Source organism: Terrapene carolina, unplaced genomic scaffold, assembly GCF_002925995.2.
Source record: "Terrapene carolina triunguis isolate 2854851 unplaced genomic scaffold, T_m_triunguis-2.0 Scaffold68, whole genome shotgun sequence".
NCBI classification, from domain to species: Eukaryota; Metazoa; Chordata; order Testudines; family Emydidae; genus Terrapene; species Terrapene triunguis.
Genome location: NW_020664419.1, coordinates 19511419 through 19530389, shown reverse-complemented (window position 1 = coordinate 19530389; position 18971 = coordinate 19511419). Strand labels below are relative to the sequence as shown.

The following is an 18971-nucleotide window of genomic DNA, read 5'->3' as shown; positions in this document are numbered from 1 at the left end:
AAAGGAAATATTATTATACCCATTTTACAGGTGGAGAACCTGAGGCACAAAGAGGTTAAAAGGATTTTTAAAGGCAACATAAAAGAGTCTGTGGCACAACCAACAATAAGGTTCCAGTCCTGTGTTTTACTCACATGACAAGCATGATCTTTAACTCCCCAAATAAGGGGAGTTAAAGATCTCAGCCAGAACCTACAAAATGAAGTAAATTTAATCTGTTTCAAAAATAAGTTACAGAATATGATCAAAATTAATAACTGAGGGTTAATGATCTTGAGACAGACTTTTGCAGATATTTAAGAGATGAAGTTAAAATGACATGCTTTCATAGGAAGTAGTTTACTGTGAGCAACACCATACCAACACTATACATAAAACATAATATGAACATTGTTCCTCTTGCCCCATGTGGGTTTGAAGGTTCTGTTCTGCTGTTTACTCAGACTTTTCATTGGCTCACTTTGTGAACATGACACATGAAAAACTGATAAAAGACAGGCAGAGCAGAGCAAAGTAATATCATTATTTGTAGAAGTTGTATTACTGTCGTGTGAGCCCTAATCCATAGACCAGGACCCCCAGCTAAGCAGAGCCTTAAAGGTGAAGGCACGGGGTTTAAATCCAATATGGCTGAAGACACAGGAAAGGAATTTGAAGGTATCATCTTGGACAGACTGGAGGGGTACAGAGTGGGAGTAAGTAGAACTTGGCCTTTGTGCAAATAGTCAGACTTGTAACTATTTGGACATGCACAGTAGGAGATGCATTCTCATGTGATTACAAAGAAAAGAATTAAATTCTTATAGATTCATAGATTATAATGTCAGAAGGACCACTAAGATCTAGATTGGTCTCCTGTATGAAACAGACCATAAGATTCCCTAAATTAATTCCTGTTTGAACTAGAGCACAACTTTTAGAAACACATCCAATTTTGATTTTAAAATTGCCAGTGATGGAAATCCACCACAATCCTTGGTAAATTGTTCCAATGGTTACTTCACTGTTAAAAATTTGCACCTTATTTCCAGTCTGAATGTCTCTAACTCCAACCTCCAGCCATTGGATCATGTTATACTTTTCTCTGCTAGACTGAAGTGTCCATTATCAATTTTTTGTTCCAGATCTGGGTGCTTATAGACTGTGATCAAGTCTCCTTTTAACCTTCTCTTTGTTAAACTACAGTAGAACCTCAGAGTTACAAACACCTCAGGAATGGAGGTTGTTCATAATTCTGAAATGTTCGTAACTCTGAACAAAATGTTATGGTTGTTCTTTCAAAAGTTTACAACTGAACATTGACGTAATACAACTTTGAAACTTTACTATGCAGAAGAAAAATGCTGTGTTTTCCTTTTATTTTTTAATAGTTTACATTTAACATAGTACTGTACTGTATTTGCTTTTTTTTTTTTGTGATCTCTGCTACTGCCTGATTGTGTACTTCCAGTTCCAAATGAGGTGTGTGGTTGACTGGTCAGTTCATCACTCCGGTATTCATAACTCTGAGGTTCTATTCTAAACAGATTGAGCTTCCTTAAGGCTTTCACTATAAATCGTGTTTTCCTATCCTTTAATCATTATCATGGCTTTTCTCTGAACCCTCTTCAATTTATCAGCATCCTTCCTGTATTGTTGACATCCGAACTGGACACAGTATTCCAGTAGTCACACGAGTGCTAAATACAAAAGTAATATAACTCCCTACTCCTACTACATATTCCTCTGTTTTTATACATTCAAGGATCACATTAAATATTTTGGCCACAGCCTCAGACTGGGAGCTCACATTCAGCTGATTATCCATCATGACCCACAAGACTTCATAAAAGTCGCTGCTTCCCAGGAAAGAGTCCTCCATCCTGTAAGTATAGCCTACCTCTTTTGTTCCTAGATGTATAACTTTATATTTGACCATATTAAAATGCATATTGTTTACTTGGGCCCAATCTACCAAGCAATCCAATACTTACAAGTTCAGCATGATTTGTTTTGTAATTATATAATAATTCAAGTTACACTCCTGTTCAGCATGTTTTAAATTTGCCAGCTTTGCCTTTTTCCTTAATAAAATGTAGTGTGCAAAATCATTATCCATCCTATTAAATGATTTACAGCCTTGTGGTGTACATCAGCTCATCTTAAAATTCACTTTGGCATTTTAATGCTACCTTCGCCTTATAAGATGAACAAGTTCATGAGAAAAACCAGTCTCCCATCCCATACAATCCTCTGAAAAGGATGTGATGTAGAAAAGTTTTTACAAATATAAGGACGTGTCATCAAACTCTTCTGTCTAAGGTTCTCTCTCTCTCCACCCCTGCTATGTAAGTTTACAGTCAACTAAGTTTGGGAGTGAAATCCGCGCTCTCATTACAGCCCCTTTATGCCACATAAAACAGCCAAAGCAGCATAAAAGAGTCTTAAGAGCCCTGTACCTCACTGAGGGTACTGCAATGGTGCACGCACAGTGGAAGACCACTCTTGAGGACATCCTTACAAGCCCTGGCATAGGGGCATGCTGGGAGCAGGGATGGTGTAAGGCATGTTGGAGGAATGGGTCACAGAACTGCAGAGATTTTGGGCAACATTGCAACCCACAGGGCAATGGGGAGGCTGCCTTAGCCCTGGGACCTAAGTTAAGTTATGCAAGGGGCCTCTCCAACCCCCCAGACAGCCTAGGATTAGGAGGGCACAAAGATGGTTTATCGCTTAGGCTTTAGAGGCACAGCCCAGACTCTAACCCTATATTTCATATACAGTGCACAGCTAGAGTGATATTTGGTCTCAGACCTCATATAATTCAATAATATTCATGGATTGTTGCCAACTTCTGAAAAGTCATTTAAATATTTTATTTAAAACTAAACTGCTCTATTGCGATCAAGATTCCATGTATTCAGCAATTCCACAGCTGTGGCAGTTGCCACACAAACCAACATGTCCCTCAAAATTATGTTTCAGAATTTAAGCTTTCATTTTTAAAAAGGTTGAGGGAGAGATTTTCAAAGGCACAACTGGCAGTTAGGTACCCAACTCCGATGGAAAGTGAATGGAAGTTCGGTGCCTAACAGCTCTTTATGCCTCTGAAAACTGTCCCTCTAAGGCCTCGTCTACGCTACACAGTTTTGTCAACAAAAGTGAGCTTTCATTGACAAAACAGTAGAGGTGTACACACTGCAATGCTCCTCCTACCGATATAACTCCCCTGCTATGCTGACATAATAAATCCACCTCGATGAAAGGCATAGGGCTTTTTGTGACATACTTAGAGTGACACAGCTTCAATGTAGACACTGCGCTTTTGTATGTCACCCTAACCTGATCGGTCTGGTCATCAGTTTGAACTCCTCTGCCCTGAAGGTACACATGTATGTACCCCTCCGCCTTTTAAAGGCCTGGGAATTTTTGAAATTTCTCTTCCTGTTTGCTCGGCCTGGACAGTTCACACAGCATCTTCCCAGGTGATCATGCTGGCTTTCTGCAACAGATGTGCTTCCCCATGGAATACACCGGAGCTGTTGGATCACACTGGGTCTGTGGGGAGAGGAGGCTGTGCAGTTGCAGCTTTGCTCTAGACTTAGGAACTTTGATTCCTATGGGCTGATTGCTAGCGGCATGCAGGAGAAGGGGCACGAAAGGAACACGCAGCAGGCCCATGTTAAAATCAAGGAGCTGAGGCAGGCATGCCAGAAGGCAAGGGAGGCCAACCATTGCTCTGGTGCAGCACTGAAGACATGCCGCTTCTACAAGGAGCTGCACGCCATCCTTGGTGGCAACCTCACCTCTACCGCCAATAGCCCCGTGGATACTTCAAGGGGACTAGAGGCAGTGGCCAGCGCAGTCAACTCCGAGGATTAAGTGTAGATGAGGAAATGGAGTTGGAGGAGGAGGTGGAACACACAATAGGACCTCTTTTTGACTCCAGAGGGGTATAGCCAGTCCCAACACTCTGGCTCTGGCATGCCTGAAGCAGGGGACACGAGCATGGGTAAGCACGCATTTTGCTTTGATACTTCATGGTGAGAGGAGATTGAGCTCTCATGTACTTTGTTATATGGTAAAGGATGGATAAGGGAAAGAAATTAACAACAGAACATATGCAGATACACAGCGCGGGCCCGGCAGAAAAGTTTGTTAATGTAGACCGGGAGGTCCCAGGAAACCTCCATAGAGGATGATTAAGCTACTGGAGGACCACAGAGAGATGCTCAAGTCGCTCATTAGGCTACAGTCAGAGCACATCCATGCACGAGTCCCTCTACTGCCAATACAGAACTCCATTCCATGCCCTCCCCAAACGCCCCCACCACATTCCATGCATATTCCCAGTCCCTCGCAGTACCCCTTGCATTCCACCCCTAGAGACTGGTTTCACAATGAAAGCTGGAGTTACACACAGCTCTGAGACACATAACTGAGAGACTGCTCCTCATTTCCATGTCCCCTGTTTGAAGAAATATTTGTGTTTTGTTGTGTTATTAAACTTTATTCTTTTATACAAATTGACTCTGTATTTGTGCCATACACACATTAGTTGGTGCTAACATTCAAACACAGTGGCTATTGGCAGGAATATTTGCTCAGTACAATTAACGCTCAGGAAGCAAGCACTACAGGGGTCATTCAGGGAGCCAAATAAACATTGCCTGGCTTCACATAAAGACACATTCCTAGGAATCATTGTCAAAATGTTCCTTCAAAGCCTCCCCAATTCAAATAGCACCCTGCTGTGCCCTTCTAATTGCCCTGTATCTGGCTGCTCAAAATCAGCAGCAAGCCAATCAACCTCAACATTCCACCTCTGGGGAAACTTTTCCGCCTTCGGTTTGCAAATATTGTGCAGAATACAGCAGGCTGAAATGACCATAGGAATATTTTCCTCACTGAGGTCTAACCTGCCAAAAAAGCAGTCCAACAACCTTTTAATCTGCCAAAGGCACATCCAACGGTTATTCGGCACCTGCTGAGCCAGTTGTTGGAGCACTACTTGCTGCTGTTTAGGTTCCCGGTGTAAGGCTTCATGAGCCATGGGAGTAAGGGATAGACAGGTCTCCCAGGATCACTAGGGGCATTTCCACATCCCCCCCTGGAAGCTTCTGGTCTGGAAAGAAAGTCCCAGCATGCAGCTTTCTACACAGTCCAGTGCTCCTAAAGACGTGGGCATCATGCACCTTCCCTGACCACCCCGCATTGATGTCAATGAAAAGCCCCAGTGATCCACCAGTGCCTGCAAGATCATGTAGAAGTAGCCCTTTCAGTTGATGTTCTCCTTCTCAAGATGGTCTGGGGTCAAAAGAAGGATATATCTTCCATCTATTGCCCTGCTGCAGTTAGGGAATCCCAAAGCCTTGAAGCCATCAAGTATTTCCTGAACATTACCGAGAGTCACAGTCCTTCGTAGGAGGCGGCGATTAATGGCCCTGCACACTTGCATTACCACAACCCCCACGGTGGATTTTCCACCTCCAAACTGATTCGCAACTGACGGGTAGCAGTCTGGAGTCGACAGCTTCCACACAGCGATTGCCACTCGCTTCTCCACAGTGAGGGCAGCTCTCATTCTGGTGTCCTTCTGCTGCAGTGCTGGGGTGAGCTCCCCACACAGTTCCAGGAGGGTGGATTTGCGCAGCCAAAAGTTCTGCAGCCACTGCTCGTCATCCCCTACGTTCATCACGATGCAATCCCACGCAGTGCTTGTTTCCCGAGCCCAGTACTGACAGTCCACCGTGTGCAGCTGCTCCGTGAATGTCAGCAGCAATCTTGAATTATTTCTTTACATGGCACACAGCAGGGCAGGCAACACTGATTCATTTTCTGTTTCATAGCTTATGAAACACAGCAGGACCAGTCACGTCATGTTCATAATGCTCATCACCAGACTGGTCAGCAGTTCAGGATCCATGCTTTCAGGCAGAGGTGATGGCAGGCGCACAGTTTACAAGGGCTGTTAAAAAATGGCACGAAACTAAGTCGGAAGCCCATGAAATGATGGCACAAAACAAATTGCATCATGGGATGGTGAGCACACCCCCATGATGCATCGCAATCCATTCCCAGAGCTCCCAGAGCTCGATGAGTTGCACAGTGGGATAGCTTCCCACGATGCAATGCTCTCTGTGTGAAGGCAAAAGCACTGACTGTGGACGTGCTTCGCCAACGCAAGGCAAATTGTGTGGACATGCACAACTGATGTAATTAAAGCAGCTTATGATCACTGACCTAACTCTGTAGAGTAGACATGGCCTTAGTTTCTTCTTGTTGCAGTGCTAGTGTAGCTAAGGCACTGGTGGCTCTTGGCATTTTAAGCATCAGGCTAGAATTTTGCTGCCTATATTTCCATACCACTGATAGTAACAATGATGGCTTCACTAATGTAGATGGGGCTCCAGGTGGTCAGCAACATTTTAAACAATGTGACAGGATTAGATGTCATGTTGTTTAAAATGTTGCTGACCACCTGGAGCCCCATCTACATTAGTGAAGCCATCATTGTTACTATCAGTGGTATGGAAATATAGGCAGCAAAATTCTAGCAAAAAGACATCCTCCTGTAGCTACAGCCTAAGTGTAAAGCTGCAGAGCTGCTTTCCTGAATATGCAAAGAAAGCCTGAAACAATAATCCTAAGAGGTGTGAAATACCCCATGTATCCTCATGGGGTATTAACTCTGGCTCCTGCTGATGACAATTTAAATATTAACATTAACAACAATTTCACTGCTGAACATTTTTATCAGTGATAGCCAGCTAATGGGCTTACTTGTTACTGGATGCGGTGGTTGATATTGAGGTGAAGTGCAATAAGGAAGCTAGTTACTAATGAAAGTTACCGAGGTGAGGAATGAGCATTTCAAGGCACCTCAAAGTTCTAAAATCACCTCAGATCTCACCCACAAGTGCATGCCCACAAAAGCAGGATACACAGTTAAGACACATACTGTAAACAGAGGAAGATGGGTAAAACAGGGTGGCTCCTCACTGTGACTATTTTTAATGTTGAATTATCTTTTATAGATTTTTGGCAGAATCTGAATGGCTTTGTTTTGTTAAGTAAGTGTTATGTAAGATCTTACAAGTGTAGATTAGCCAATGACTTCCCACCGAAAAAAGTGTTTCACCAATCAATCCACCAGAAATTCTTGGGGAATTCCATTCCTTCTGGGAAAGATCAGAACATAAGAATGGTCATACTGGGTCAGACCAATAGTCCATCTAGTCTAGTATCCTGTCTTCTGACAGTGGCCAGTACCACTTCCTTCAGAGGGAATGAACAGAACAGTGCAATTATCAAGTGATCCATCCCCTGTCGTCCATTCCCAGCTTCCAGGAGTCAGAGGTCTAGGGACACCTAGAGCATGGGGTTGTGTCCCTTTCCATCTTGGCTAGTAGCCACTGATGCACTTATCCTCCATGAACATATCTAATTCTTTTTTGAGCTCAGTTATACTTTTTTAGATGCATTACTTCAGCCTTGCAAAACTCATTTCGCCTACATGTACAGGGTGATTAGTTTTCTTTAGGTGTACAAGTAAAATATCATTAGTTCATTCATCAGTATAGTAAATGAGAGTGAGTAGATTTTGTGACTGGGCAAGTTTTCATGACAAGTTTGCCATAGTGCGTTAATTTCCAAGTCTCAATAAAAAATACTTGAAGAAGCAAACCATACTTTCTTTCTTATTTATTTATTGCTCTCATTCTTTGTTTTATAAGCACCTTGACCATTTCTTCATTTTGTCTAGTATTTTAGAAAACAACTCCCTTTGTGGCTGAAATCTTGGGTGTCCAATTTCAGCCCAGAAGAAATTATAGAGCATAGCTAGAAACCCCTCACATTCCTGGTTTATAATGGAAATGCTGACAAACCCATAACTACATAATGATGACTACCACTAATGGAACAAAAGTGTAACAACAGCACACATTGCAGATATAACGCAGCCTGATTACTAACAGAAACTGCTATTTGAGAAAAGCCAAATATCACACTCGAAAAACTGACTGCCCAAGTACTGCATTAAGAAATTTTACTCTGTAGATGAACATGATGGGCCAAATTCTGTTCCCAGTGCCACGGCTGTAAATTCAAAGTTACTCCACTGACCTATATAAAGATACTGTGGATTTACAAAAGTGTTACTGAGAGCAGAGTAGTCCTTAACTATATTATCTAAATTATTATGGGCTTTTAGGAAAGTACATTTCCAAATATTAAAAGCTGTATGAAATTTATTTGAATGTTTTATTGCTTCAAAAAAATCACATTTTAGCAGAACATTTATGTAAAAAAATAGTAATATTTCCAAGGTTAAAATGCATCCATTACATTAGAGTATCTTTAGATAGGCTGTAGTTTGTATTTACAATACAAATGTCACATTCTAACACATGGAATACTTATGTGTCAGATTCTGCTCTGACACTGGCTTTACACTGTTGCAACTCCATAGCTAAATTCTACTCTTGGTAAAACCAGTGTAAATTTGGAGTAAGTCCATTTAATTCATGGATGTAAATGAGAGTAGATTATGACGAATGACTTACTTATGTTAATCCTAATTTACACCAACATATATGAGAAGAGAGCCAAAGCTAGTATGTTGTAAAACAAGTGAATCTGCTTTGAAATATGGCCCCTTACACTACTCTGAATCTTACTCAATATGAAAAAGCAAGGGCCCCAATCCGCAGGTCAGGCCCAAGGTCATTCCTCCAGATGACTGTATGCTAAAAGGCCAGGCTGGGGTAGCATAGTGCCAGCATAGCCAGAGGAATTCTCATCTGTCTAGTTAGGACAGCTTTAGAGTCCCTTTGCACCACTGAAGCAGGGGCCCAGATCTGGTCCAAGGAATGGTAGCTGTACAGAATACTCTTATCTCTCTTACCATTAAACAAAGCAAACTAAGCACAGTGGCATGAAACTTGCCTTATGATGCCATCTGCTGGAAAATATGAACTATTTCTACTTTAAAACTCGTTTGTATTAACCACACTCTTCAGTTCACATTGTATGATTAGTATTACCATTGTATAATTAGTATTACATACTCTCATTCAGTATTTTACCTAAACAACTAACCAGATATACACAAACCATTTTCTGCTTTAGTTTTGTTTACTTTACAGCCCTGAAATTATTAGATGTGATTAAGATCCATTGTACAGTATCTTGTACATAATTTTTGTTAAAACGTTATGGACAACATGTTCAAACTTGGTTGCCTAGAGTTAGGCAGCTAAATCCATATTTAAGAACCTAAATAAATCAACCGATTTTCAGAGATGCTTAACTCCCATTAACTTCAGTGGAAGCTGTGGGTGTTCAGTACTTTTGAATATCAAGCCACTTTTAATTGGGTACTTAAATATGGATTCAGATGACTATTTTAGGCACCCATATTTAAAAATTTTGGACAATTTAATCCTAATGTAAGGAGTCACAACTAAGCTGGAACTGATAGAGTTGCATCTACTTATTCCACAGCTAATTTGTTCCTATGTTAGAATAAAAGGAGATTGATTTTTATTTACAAAAACTAGCATTTAAATCTACTATGCTAGAATTCATATTTATAGATTGACCTCACATGCAAAATTTAAAATGAAGCAAGTTAAACAGTCAAAGATACAAAAAGTAGTCTTGTCAGCAAGATACCAGATTTGAATCTTAGTTTAGTAATTTAACTGACATACTTTATAAAAGACAAAATAAGAAATCTTGAGTTCCAGCCTCTGATCTCTCCACACGTGGGAGAGGCTGTATTCATTATTATTATTTGTACTGGTGTAGTGACTAGAGCCCCCAATCAGGACTGGGGCTCCACTGTGCTAGAAAATGTACATATATAAAAGAAAAAAAGACAGTCCTTGCCTTGAAGAGCTAACAGTCTAAGGGCTTGTCTACATGGTGCATTAGTCCATACCAGAGGGTTATAAATTCTAATGTGCACTAGCACAGTGGCTCTCAACCTTTCCAGACTACTGTACCCCTTTCAGATGTCTGATGTGTCTTGTGTACACCTCACTTAAAAACTACTTGCTTACAAAATCAGACATAAAAATACAAAAGCGTCACAGGATACTATTACTGAAAAATTGCTTACTTTCTTATTCTTACCATATAATTATAAAATAAATCAAGTGGAATATGAATATTGTACTTACATTTCAGTGTACAGTATATAGAGCAGTATAAACAAGTCATTGTCTGTATGAAATTTTACTTTGTACTGACTTCGCTAGTGCTTTTTATGTGGCCTGTTATAAAATTAGGTAAACATCTAGATGAGTTTATGTACCCCCCTGAAAAACCTCTGTGCACCCCTCATGGGTATGTGTGCCCCTGGTTGAGAACCACTGCACTAGCATACTATGCACTAATTGGCCTGTGTGGACACTACTAGCAGTCAGTAAAAGTTCCCTAGTGTGTTTTAATGTAATCCTGTTTCAAACAGACTACAGTACATTAACATGCACTAGGGAACTTTTAGTGCATATCAGCTGGGTACACACAGGCCAGTTAGTGCGCAATGTGTTAGTGTGCATTAGAATGTACATCCCTCGGGTGTGGACTAATGCATTGTGTGGACAAGCCATAAGTATATGAAAAAGACAACAACCAGATGGAGGGTAGACAAGGTAAGAATGAGATGAAGATTAGCTGATCAGAATCAAGTTGCGATACATAAACATTTCTCAGCATTTACCTACTTTACACCAGACAACTTGAATTATAAATATAACAATCCCCAAAAGTGAAGACTTCACTTTTTGCTTACACTTTTCTCTGCTGCATGAATATCTGCATTTCCATGAAGAGTTCCCAGACAGATCACTTTGCCTCCTTTAGTTCGTACATGGATTTTATGACTCTGAAAAATAATTATACATATGTATCAAAATAGTTTAGTTTCAGATTCTGTGTATCTTTGTTCTTTCAAACTCCACTGTTCAAATCACTCTTGATCTGCAAACCTCAGCAATCCCACTTATTGAGCTTCTTCTGGAAAACTGCCAAGTGCACTAAGTAATTTTGAAGTAGACATCTTTCCACTGTGGCTAAAACCAAATTCATTTTTTCTTATGATTCAAGATATACACAAATGGATCACTCTGCCCAGTTCTCTTCTTGTGAAAGCAACTATTTTGGAGCCAAATGGTCACACTAACTTAAATGTGGAAATAACAACATATGTCAACATGATTTTACTTTTTTAAAATAAAAAATACCATTTTAATGCCAATAATTTCGCAATATTTTGTGGTCATCCCACTTGAAATCCTGTAATGCGAGATTTCCAATAATACCAAGCTTGTGCTAAAATGTTATGTTGTTGTACAGATACCAAGCATCCGAAAGTCACTTGGTAATTTTCATTGATAGAAGTTGGGTAATTTTTGCCCCGAGTCCTAAAACCTACCACTACCAAGTTTTACCAGTTTCACTTTCTATTGATAAATACTAGCCGGGAAAGCGAGACCAGTAAAATGCTCAGCATATTGGGGGAGGCAGTTGAGGGTCTAAAGCTTGAGAACAAATTAGTCTTCAGCAAAAGTGGGTGTAAATATCTTTCATATTTGTGACCCTCTTTTCTCTCACCCCTTCCTCAGAAATTGATATGATCACTCCACTTACTCAGCAGCTTTGAGGACACACAGCTTCTCCTGAGATGGAAGCGTCACTATGTAATATCTTACTAGGGCGTGTGAAAGACCCACCAAGACTTCTTACCCTCCTCTCTACAAATCATGCATTTTTGGCTACCAACTTGACCAGAAAGCATATCCAAAAGGCAGCTTTATATCTTAACTGTTTATGAAACGCATATTAAAGGCGTGCAAAGGAAAGTAAAGATGTTTGGCTAACAAATTCAGGCTATTATACCATGCTTATTTCATTCTTTACAGTAGAACCAATGGATGGTTGAAACAATCACCTGCAGAAAATATGAAATAAGCATTGAGTTCTGAATACACAAAAGTAATATTTAAAAGAGGATGGGCTTTTGGATTTGTTTACATTGCATCCTGGGACCTAGATGAAGTAGGATTTTAACCTGGATGTGCAGATTATTATATAGGGACTATATCCTGCAGTTTTTACTCAGACCAAACTCTCCTGCATATTAGATACAAAACAATTTAGAGCAAAGAGGAACAGTGCCAATGCTCTGTAATTAAACAAAACAATGTATTTCACATTTCTATTTTCCTAAAAGAAGCTAACTTAAAATAAAAGTTCAGCAATTCAAATAAGATTACATTAACATCTGGTGCTTGTACCCCCTTTTCAGGGATAACTGGACCTATTTGGCTGCAGCACAGAACCAACATGAAACAGAGGACAGTGATTCAGGAATAATGTCAGAAAGAAGGGAAGATAAAGTAAATTAACTTCTGACAAACAGGAATTCTACTGCAGAAGTCACCAAACTAATGAAGTTTAAAAAGGAAGATGTCTCAAAGATGCACAAAAGTTAGGTCTTGAGGGACTGAAGAGCAAGGATGTTTACAAAGACTGTCTCAGTTAGGAACTACAGAAAAGCTTAAGCTGTTCTCTAAGTACTTTTAATTGATATACACCAAGACACATTCAAATAATAATGTATGACAGCATTATTTCAAGGACTAATTGTATTGAACTTTTCTGCAACAAATCTGAGTAAAAAATCTGGGGGCCTCAACCAGCAAAGCACTTAAACAGGTGCTTAACTTTACTCATGTGCTTTGCTAGATTGAGACCTAAAATTGTTTTTAACAATAGCACTCCAAAAAAGCAACAAACTCCCACCACTAGGGTCTAATTTCAGATTTTTTAAAAATTGGAATTGGTATTTGTGATGCTTCCCGGGGCACCCAGGGTTGTGAGGCACCTCACTACCACCTGCCCATTGCATGAGGAAGCCTCTTCTATGACTACCATGGGTCAGCTCCCCAACTCTACCAGCCATGGGCAACACAAGCATTCCTCTCTAGGCTTTGCAGGCCTCACTGTTACTTTACAGGTTAGCGACTGGCACATTACAGCCCTCCGAGTGTCTCCCTGGAGTGTTCAGCTCCTGCTCCACTGGACACTCGCATTATTCACAGATTTGCTGCTTCCAAAGAAACAATATACTCCAGCTTACCAGTTCTACCTCAGATCACCTCTCTACTTAGCACACAGCATGTAGATATGTTTACATTGAAATCAAGTGTAAGTTTATTTAACAAGCTTAGAGATTCAAGTAGTAACAAGTAGAAGTATTGGAAATAAAAGGTTACCTACAAAATAAAATGTTATTTAGTTGAGGATTGGTCCTGCTTTGAGCAGGGGGTTGGACTAGATGACCTTCTGAGGTCCCTTCCAACCCTGATATTCTGTGAACCCTCACCTCTAAAGCCTAGACTTAATTAACAAGACACTCTCATATCTAACCAGGTGTTGGTTACCCAAAATCCTTGCAGCGCTTCAGAACCAGGTTGGCTGTGCCCCTCCTTTCATGAGATAGGCATGCTGTCATTGTGTTTCTTTGTCATTCCCCCCACTCCAAGATATACCGGTCCCATCCTTTGTCTTTATTCATAAACAGAACACCTCCTGCTGTTTGTTTCCATCTTGTAGATTTCCTTTCTCATACACTTCTCAATCTCTCATTTTGCAGCTGGCATAGTATGCCTATTTGCATACAACACACAATATCCAAAGGGCCAGAGAGGGAGGGAGGTGTCTGTTAACTACCGTTGAAAGGAATATTTCCAAGGTATGTCACCTCCTGGAAATCTGCCCTAACTCCAAGACCTTAAGAACATAATTTTCAGTACAGATACATAACTCCTTAAATATTATCTGTACATATATTTTGCAATGATTATGATGACCAGTGGGCTACTGACACGTGGTAGAGACCTCACATGCCACCCTTCAGTGAATTACTATGCATATATGCTACATTTTTAAGAGTACATTAAAAGAGGGGCTTTCTCCCCCCTAATTGTAAACTTCCTAATGCAATGCAAGCAGGCAGGTCTGAAAATTTTAGGACATCTAAATAATATGGGGAGTTATTTAGTAATAAGTACTTTTATACACTGAAATAAGCAAATGAAATTTTAAGTGATTCATGCCAGATGATAGCACTTACATAAGATAGGAGGGAATTTTGGATGGGTGGAACCTAGTTTCCAATATGGAGGATCTGTTTTAATACTGCTCCAAGAGCTTCCAACAATACACAGAAACCAGGAGGACAAGAAGTTCTATACGCTTTTATTTGATTAGATCAGGGTTGAATTGGTGACCTCTGGAGGATGCCAACCATCTAAATCCAAGCCAGTGGACACCTGATATTTTTAAAACCATAGCCTCCAGTGAAGCAGGACAGGCTGACCTGCACTTGAAAGTAACTCCCATGGAGCACAATTAGCCAGGGATAAAAATGATTGAGCAAGCCTTACTAAAATCTGATGTCTCACTAGCCTCAATGACATCAACAGAAGGAAAATTTGAGGCAATAACTTCTCATGTTAATCACTCTGATTGAATGGGAGAGTAAATGGAACTGAGTGCCAGCTCATGCAAGCAGAAAAGAAGGTTAGAAACTGAATTAAAACAGTAAAGAAAACTCAAAGACTAAAGCAAGAGTAAGAACTCCTAATGTGAGAATAGATGAGATACCAGGAGGGAATGAGTCCTAAACCCATTTTAATGTTGCAGTTAACTTAGCTATTAAACTATTCCTCTACTTCCATATGGAAAATGATCCATTCTATATACAGTAATAAGATATCAGAGATCCTACTCAGGGTAGACCAGGGTCAGATGCTTTGGCTGGGAGTATATGCCCGATTCTCCTCTCACATTTTCAAACTGGAGTAAGTGAGATCAGCATCAGGGCCAAACAGCAAATCCTTCAGGGGACAATTCAAAGAAATCTTAGGAATTTGGTGTTATGACACCTAAAAGAAATTAACCAACTACTAATGGCTTAGTCAAGGGTCAAGTAAAATGGTTGATATTTAATTACAAAAAAACCTCCTGAGTATACATTTTATTCCTCTCTCACATCCCTTTTACTTGTGTTTTCAGATTGTGAGGTATTTTGGTAGTGAGAACCTCTGTATGAAGGGCCTGCACCCAATTAAGGGCATTGCTCAGCACTCTAATTATGGAGTCTCTGCCCCTCAAAGGGAAGGCATTCCGGGGTAGTCCCCAGTGGGGGCATGTGACTGAGACCAAGGCCTGTTGGGACAGGAGGCAGGATATAAATGCCCAGCCACTCTGTCAGTGAAGAGGGAAACCTGGATATAACAAGTGGCAACGAGTTGGGATTAAGAGACCTAAAGGAACAGTAATGGCTGTAGGTCTCCTCAGGCAAGGGGCCTGGAAAAGGTTTGTGAAGCCTTGTGAAGGGCTGTTGCAAACCTTGGAGCGATGGAGAATCTCTGCAGTTGAGGGGTGGAAAAGACTGTTGTGAACCCTGCAACAAGGGATGAAGGATCTATTTGCAGAACCTAGTGAGAAACTGACAGGGAGACCTGTGGAAAACTGACAAATGTAGATGGCTTCCTTAGCACATACTGGTCTATAACATATATTAATAAACCAGACCCCAGGAGGTGAGATTCTATTTTAGAATTCTTGTTCAATTAGTCTGCAGGGTAACCTGAGGTATGGCTGTGCACTTGACGAGAGGGGTAAGCAACCTTTGTATAATCTCACTGTATCTGAGCAGCGCATAGCACACTGAGAGTGTTACTGTACTCCAAAAAAATTCACAAGTCTAATCTTTCCTGATTTGAGCCCTATTTCTCAATGCAGGAAGGACTCTGTGCTGACCAAAGAAAAACAGAGGGAGGAAGAAATCAAAACAGCCCTTATTTCTTGCTGAATGTAGAATGAGCTCCAAAGACATTAAATATTTCAGATGTGATAGCAGCAACTCATCTTCTGAAGATTAAAAAGAACAATGCATAACTTGCCTAGACCTATACTAAGAATCTGAGAACTAGTGACTGTGAAAATCTGCCTTCGTTGGTGTTCTTGAATAACTACACAATCATTTGCTCTAACAGACTACTCTATCAATGGTTTGGGATGACCGCATAATATTTTGTTCTCATCTAGTGGGAAGGGACCTCCTTCCTCCCTGAACTGGAATGCTAAACTGTATTATACTATTTAGCTATCAGGTGACGTTTTGTGTAAAATATCTTTTTTAAACAAACTGCAGCCATATCTCGCCAAGCATTAAAGGATCTTATGATGAACATATTTGATGTGTATAAACAAGCTCTGTAACCAGTCCATTTCTAGAACAGGAATGTGACACTCCCAGATCGCAATGGTGGGTGGATAGCCTGTGACAACTGAAGTGAGACAGAAGATTTCTATAATGCACAGTCAAGCACTTCTTGATTCCATCCAGTAGAGGGCAATAGAACATGGATGCAAAGTCCCACGTAAGTCAAGAGAACACTATGCAGGAATAAAGCTCAGGCTCTGCAGATCATTTTGCAGGGCTGGGGTCTTAGAATGTAATTTAAACTTCAATTACTTGTAGACTATGCACTTCTAAGTAGTTAAGATCGCTTTATCACTCTTCTAATCATCTTTCTTCCCACTGCTATTATAGGACATTTTCTAAACCAGCAGCATAAATACACTAGACATACATAACTTTGTAAGTTTTTTCTAATCACCAGAATACTACTTAAAAAAATTGGCTAAAGCTGTCACAATTTGTGGTTTGACTAAGTAATGAGATGTTGTAATTTTACTAGTATCATAAGCCCTGATCCTGCACATGCTTACACAAGTAATTTTACTCACATGAGTAGCCCCACAGACTTTAGTGTCTGCATGAGTGTGCCCATGTTGACACATGGTAGTGCAAGAGTAAATGCAACTAGTGCAAAGTTTTTTTTAAAAAAGGAAAGTCATATTAAAATGTTTCAGATAAACAGAGGTTTTAGTACAAGAAAGAAACCTTGTAGTCTAAAAATGTCTAATGACATTTCATTTTAGTAAATGTTTGCATCCAGTACTGTGATTTCTTCTTATGTTCTTACTAAATTAACTCTTAAAAAAAAAAAAAGTAAAAAAACATTCCAGGCCAAGTTCTCTCCCCTACTGTGGCCCATCTGTGCTACGGTGGTATGAAGGAGCCAGATCTCCCCAGTTGAAGGTTCTTCCAGTGAGGTCCTGGCACAGGGGACATTCCAGGAGTATGTCCAGAGGGGAGGGATCCTGTGTTATACTCCAGTGATTGTCGTCTGGCCTCTGGGGGAGACGGCAAGGGGAGTTCAGTCAGCCGGTACAGATTAGAGAAATCCCAAGGCTACTCTAAACTATGATGGGGCAAGGGTGAAAATGGCCTCAGGATCAGGGAATTTCAACTGGCTTTTTGAAGCCCTCTCTTCATTGCACCCAGTAGATGCAAGATACAACAGAGATTCTGGCCCTTAATCACTTGCGGTTACTAGAAAAAGTATGACTAAATCTTACATATGTACCCCTTCTCCCAAGTGGAGATGGCAGTAACAGGAGCCGATTTCAATATAAAAGGGTTCCTCTTAACAATACAAAAGAGAACGGGCTCGAGCCCCTAACCAGAAATCTGGGAAAATCTACCACCATCCCTGGGCACCTCTAAGAGGCAATACTTCCCCACTCGCAAGCACCAAGTCTGTGTATAGCAAAAGAGAACTTTTATTAAAAGGGAAAGGGAACCAAGCATTAATTTGGGAAAACATCAAAACCACCTTCAAAAGCATGCGACCATAAACAAACCGACCCCACAGTGCATTGGGTAAGTGTCCTTTGCCTCAGTTTCCTACCTTGTGGTGTGAAAGTGTGACAAACAAATGTCTCTTTAAACACATCACTCCCCTCTCCCTCCGCTGCACCCCACTCACAGTTGGCTGTCATTAGCTAGTGAAGACCCAGAGTTCAGAGATGTATTCACAGGGTTCATCTCCCACCCCAGGGACTGGGGGAGGGGCATCAAGTAATGCCTCTGCAACTCGCTAGCAGTTACAACTGTTTCTTTGCTGCCGCTGCCATTGTCTGCCACCACAACCACTGGCCACCATCTCTCTGCCATCACTGGCCACTACTGCTTCTCTGCCACTGCCATGGCTACGCTGCTTCTCTGCCACCACTGGTCACTGCTCCACGACATAACGTTCTGAGGATTTGTCACTTAACCCAGCTCAGTGACTTCAGCAGGTAGTGGTGACCCTCACAGCCAGTGCAGTTTCTGCGATATCTTTCACTGTCCCCATACAACATCTAAGGCTATGTCTACAGTACCGCAGTAAATTGACCTATACTACGCAACTCCAGCTATGTGAATAACGTAGTTGGAGTCGACATACCTTAGGTTGAGTTACCGCAGGGTCTACACCGTGGGGGTTTGACGGGAGACACTCTCCCGTCGACGTACCTTACTCTTTTTGTCAGGGGTAGAGTACAGGTGTCGACTGGAGAGCGATCCTGCTGTTGATTTGGTGGGTCTTCACTTGACCCACTAAATCGACCACCAGTGGATCGATCTCAGAGCATGGATCCAGGCTGTAGTGTAGACCTGCCCTCAAGCTTAGCTCCTAGACCTGACAGCTTTAGGAATCACCAACCAGAAACAAGAACTCTCTATTGAGTCTAATCAGCTCTGTCATTAGCACTCTAGCAGCATCCACAGCATCAAGTAGGAACATCTGTCCCCATCCACTCTCTTCTTCACTGGGATTTGGCATCCCTACCCTCTGCTTAGCGAGTGAGGTTCAGTTTAGGAGAAACCCTCAATCAGGGCATGCTAAGGACAATTCTGCTGCCCTTTACTCATACAATAAGGATTACAACATTTCATTACCCCTGCATTCAAATATTTGAGTGATTTGTATCCCAAGACCAGCCAAACTTGATCATTCTGGCAAAGCAGTTCCAACATTGCTGCGCACTTAGGCAGAGTAGGCATGTCTATGCAAACA

The 18971-nt window shown here is 41.0% G+C and overlaps 1 protein-coding gene across 1 annotated transcript in view; it reads right to left on the bottom strand.

The window, feature by feature from the left end:
- The window catches only part of FAM185A (family with sequence similarity 185 member A), a 68533-nt gene that overhangs the window by 45611 nt on the left and 3951 nt on the right, over positions 1 to 18971 (bottom strand). The window contains exon 3 of the mRNA XM_029910827.1: positions 10781 to 10873. Within this exon, the coding sequence (XP_029766687.1) occupies positions 10781 to 10873 (93 nt within the window). The remainder of the gene's footprint in view (positions 1 to 10780; positions 10874 to 18971) is intronic.